The sequence below is a fragment of the Nansenia antarctica genome (assembly GCF_963989245.1).
Source record: "Nansenia antarctica genome assembly, chromosome: 5".
Lineage (NCBI taxonomy): Eukaryota > Metazoa > Chordata > Actinopteri > Argentiniformes > Microstomatidae > Nansenia > Nansenia antarctica.
This window is the reverse complement of record NC_137690.1, coordinates 1,083,783-1,088,782: the sequence shown is the minus strand read 5'-3', so window position 1 is coordinate 1,088,782 and position 5,000 is coordinate 1,083,783. Positions and strand designations below refer to the sequence as shown.

Below are 5,000 nucleotides of genomic sequence, written 5' to 3'. Positions count from 1 at the left end.
CTCATAAGTCACCTTAAGATTCACCATTGCAAGCACGCTGTATGGAAGGAATATCAAGCACTAGTAGCAGAAGGTAGCCTAGCCGCGAACAAAAAAAGCTGCTGTGCCTATTGAACACGCATTTGAAAACTGCAGGAAGTTTACTCGAGACAGCTCAAAGGCTCAAGCAATCAATGAAAAAATAATGGAGTTTATGGCCCTCGACGACCAGCCTTTCTCTGTAGTAGAAGATAAAGGATTTCGCCAGCTAATTTCACATTTAGAGCCCCGGTATACACTCCCAAGCCGCCGCTATTTTGCAGACGTGTGCCTGCCTGCTCTGTATGATACAGTCGCCACACACATCCATAGTCTGATCGATACTAGCGTAAGCCAGATAAGTTTTATCACAACCTACCTCATCCTCATGCACTAAAAGTAGCATAGCCCAGCCCTTTTCAGTTGCTTTATTAAGCATACTAGTGTAGCCTACTATGTGCCTTGTGTCATTCTGTTTATCTGCAGACTAAGCAGCCATTTGGCACTAGTTTCTGTAAAAGTTCTATAAAACTTTTGGTTCTATAAAATTCTTTATTTTTGTATTGACTGATGCACTTTATTTATTTATTTTTTGATATTTTATTTATGCATTTTCAATTTACAGGGATAGACAAGATGCACTTTATTTTTGACACTTTTTTGATCTAGTTACTCTTAGGTGAGCCTTTTTTGTTTTCATAAAAGGAGGCCAGATCTTGGCTAAAAACAGATTCTGTTTGTTAGAGGAAATAATAAATGAACATTTGAAGAGTCAGAAGTGTTCTCTTTGTTGTGTTAACAATAGTGATGTAAGTTAGATTTGGTGAGATCACTATGGAATATTAAATCATCAATCTTTGCTCACTACATAGCCTTTCTTACCTTCAGGTGTGCATGAACTACAGGTTATCAACTGCGAAATTATATCTGTTCTCATATCGGTTATAGGGCTGGGCAAACGATCAAAAATTATTTTTCGATAATCGCAAGAATTAACGATAAGCTTTTTTTTCATAAAAAAAAAAAAAACTAGGGCAGAAATAACAAGCATGTTTTCCTTGGGGAAAAAACTTTATTTGTGTTGCTATTGCACACATTCAAACTAGACACTACAGTCAGATAACAATCCTCTTAAACAAGGCAGTGAGTAGCCTAAATTGTTTAACTTAAAAACACATTTTACGTTATAAATAAAAATATAGAAAATAAGTAACTCACCATAGGAGCAGTAAAAAAACAGTTACTCACAAATAGGAGGATGACTGAAAACGTTAGTGTCCTTAAGAGCGTCCAGCTTAACTTAAATTTAAACTCCAGCGAGAGACTGTAGACGGCAGGCCTACTGGTTCTTGTTCAGAAAGATGATCATGTTAACATGTTCAGGGGTGAGAGACGAACGCAATCTGGTGACAGTTAGGCCAGCCTAACTAATTTCCATTATTATTATTATTATTATTTTAAAAATTATTAATAATAATAATAATAATGATTATCGATCAAAATATTTTGTGATCGACCAAGATCCTTATCGATCAATTATTGATCGTCGATCATTGATGCCCACCCCTAATCGGTTATCATATCGGTTATCGACCACGAGAAGCGGGTAAACATCGGAATCAGAATGTCTATCTATCAGAATGTCTATCTATTAGAATGTCTATCTATCAGAATGTCTATCTATTAGAATGTCTATCTATTAGAATGTCGTGGTCTGCAGTGTCAAAGGCAGCACTAAGATCTAGTAGTACCAAAACAGAAACTTTTCTAGAGTCAGTGTTCACACAAATGTCATTAAGGACCTTAATAAGGGCCGTTTCAGTGCTATGTAGGGGGCGAAAGCCTGATTGAAAGCCATCAAAGAGATCATTCAGGGTCAAATAATTGCTAAGTTGTTTGTGGGCAGCTATTTCAATAATTGTCCCTGTACAGGAAAGGTTTGATATGGGTCTGTAGCTGTTTAGTACAAATGGGTCTAGGCCGTTCTGTTTTAGTAGAGGCTGATAACTCTTCCTCCTCCTCCTCCTCCCCCTCCCCCTCCTCCTCCTCCTCCTCCCCCTCCCCCTCCTCCTCCTCCCCCTCCTCCTCCTCCTCCTCCTCCTCCTCCTCCTCCCCCTCCTCCTCCCCCTCCTCCTCCTCCTCCCCCTCCTCCTCCTCCTCCCCCTCCTCCTCCCCCTCCTCCTCCTCCTCCTCCTCCCCCTCCTCCTCCTCCTCCTCCTCCCCCCCCTCCCCCTCCTCCTCCTCCTCCCCCTCCTCCTCCTCCTCCCCCCCTCCCCCTCTTCCTCCTCCCCCCCTCCTCCTTCTCCTCCTCCTCCCCCTCTTCCTCCTCCCCCCCTCCTCCTCCTCCTCCTCATCCTCCTCCCCCCCTCCTCCTCCCCTCCTCCTCCTCTCCCTCCTCCTCCTCCTCCCCCCCCTCCTCCTCCTCCTCCCCTCCCCCTCCTCCTCCTCGTCCTCCTCCTCCTCCTCCTCTCCCCCCTCCTCCTCCTCCCCCTCCTCCTCCCTCCTCCTCCTCCTCCCCCTCCTCCTCCCCCTCCTCCTCCTCCTCCTCCTCCCCCTCCTCCTCCCTCCTCCTCCTCCTCCCCCTCCTCCCCCTCCTCCTCCTCCTCCTCCCCCTCCTCCTCCTCCCTCCTCCCCCTCCTCCTCCTCCTCCCCAGGCCTGCTGTGACTCAGCTGAAGGAGAAGGTCTTCACCTCCACCTCCTTCTCTGAGATGGACCTCCACCCCCACCTGGTGAGTCTGACCCCTGACCCTAAAGCCCAGTTTATGCTTCTGCGTAAAATCTACGGCGTAGCTTGCGTAGCCTACGGCGTAGATTAACGCGCACCTCTCAAAAAATGTAACTACGCGTCAGTTTCTACGCAGACCGTAAGCTCTGTGATTGGTCCGCTTGGTAGCACATGATTCCGACTAGGGCTGCAACGATTAGTCGACATAATCGACGACGTCGATCATAAAAACTCGTCGACGTGGAATTTTAGTGTCGACGCATCGTATTAAAAACACATGAGCCGATAATACAGAGCCGCGCTGTTCATTTGTAATTGCAATGCACTACAGGAACTGCTGGGGGCAGTGTCACGTCTACAACTCTAGTAGCCTACTAACAGCATATGAGCGGAGAAAAGCGAGACCTAGACTCAGCAAAGTCTGGGAATATTTTACGGACGACAAACCACACTCGTCCGTGAAATGTAATATATGTAAAACAAAACTAGCATTCCACAGCAGCACCACCGCGATGCACGAGCATCTTAAACGAAAGCACCCGGGAGCCATGCAAGAATCAGCTGGGTAAGTTTTAGCTAACGTTGTTAGCCAACTGGTTAACGTTATATTGTTAGGGTCGTAATGTTTATGTTAGCTTTACTGTTACATGTTGGAAAACAACGTCTCATGGACAGGGCTGTACATGCTATGAGCGTTTGTGCTATTAATTTATTTGCCCTGTGGCACGCGTGTGACAGACAGAGGCGCTTGTATGTAACGTTACGTAGCAGGGGTTTTCCATGTTGAAGCCAGGAGAACGCGAGATGAAATGAAGTGAGGGGTGGTCGCTATTAAAATACCAGGTAGTCATGGTGGATGATCATGAATGATGCTTGATAAGTGAATGCTATTTCAATTATGTTGAGTCCACCAGCGAGCTGTCTGTAAGATAAACAGCGCCAAGCGTAGCCTACTAACGTGAGCTGTCTGTAGTCTAGCCAGCAATGCTAGCTAGCCAATCAACTAGCTCTGTGAGCAGCTGTAGCTTGGCGTAACGTTAGGTTAGATAGCTAGTTAAGCCGGATTTATGCTTCTGCGTCGCCATTTACGCGCAGCGACGCAGAGGGCTGTTTCAATTTCTACTTCTGCGTCGGTCGGTCTTGTGTCACCCTGCAATTACACCGCCACAACGCTAGTTGGCAGTGTGTTTTCAATGCCCGTGCGGTGCTTCTTCCGGTTTGTGTAGGTGTTGTTTACTTTCCTTAGCTATCGCTAATCGCTATCAGTGTGGCAATGACTACATGCTCTTGTCTCCCGCTCACTGCCCTCCATCAAAAATGGCACATCCATCGATAATATGACATTAACTGCTGGGTTGGGCAGTGCCTAATTCGCGTCTATCGTGCACATATCAGCCTAACTTTAGATAGACACAGTGGTGTGTTAAGCATAGACACAGCACCAAAGCGATTTTTTTTGTTAAGCTTGTTATAAAAAAAGGTAACATTAACATGAAACATGAAATTATATTAAACTAAGATAATGCGATGGTTATCTTAATTTTTCAAATCTTTATTAACAAGTAATTACAGAAAACGTAAACAACATTTCTATCATCGCTTGCGCATTCAGGCCACACGACTAATCTAAAAAATAATCGACAGATTAGTCGACTACCAAAATAATCGTTAGTTGCAGCCCTAATTCCGACAAGATTCCGACTCTCGTCGGCCAAAATGCGGAAGCCATGACAGAAATTTCATTTACGTGTTCTGTAATTACTTATTGATAAACATTTGAAAAATTATGATAACCATCGTATTATCTTAGTTTAATGTCATTTCAATGCATTATAGACATTTTCTTTACAACAAGCATAACAAAAATAAGTTTTTTGATCGCTATTATGCCGCTATGTGTACACCGACCAACGCGACGCGGTCCGCGGACAAACGTAGAACTATAAACTGGGAGAGCCCTTGTGTAGGCTACGGCGTAGCCGCGCGTAAATTCGACGCAGGAGTATAAATCTCTGGAAGAGCTGTACAACACACGCTGTCTCAGGAAGGCCTCCAAGATCTCCAGGGACCCGACCCACCCTGGGTACGTACACTTTACCAGGCTGCCCTCGAAAAGGCGGTTCAGGACCCTGGCCGCTAAGACAAAAAGACTGAAGAACAGCTTCTACCACAGGGCCGTCCAGGCCCTGAACACAGCAAAGACCTAAGTTCTGGGCCCTGGACAGTCTGGACGGATTGTATGGCAGCTGCTGGACT

At 45.4% G+C, this 5,000-nt stretch overlaps 1 protein-coding gene across 1 annotated transcript in view; it reads left to right on the top strand.

The window, feature by feature from the left end:
* ddx31 (DEAD (Asp-Glu-Ala-Asp) box polypeptide 31) overlaps positions 1–5,000 on the top strand; it is a gene marked incomplete at its 3' end in the record, with an annotated part of 21,939 nt that overhangs the window by 2,843 nt on the left and 14,096 nt on the right. The window contains exon 4 of the mRNA XM_080532885.1: positions 2,673–2,748. Coding sequence (XP_080389011.1) covers positions 2,673–2,748 — 76 coding nt within the window. The remainder of the gene's footprint in view (positions 1–2,672; positions 2,749–5,000) is intronic.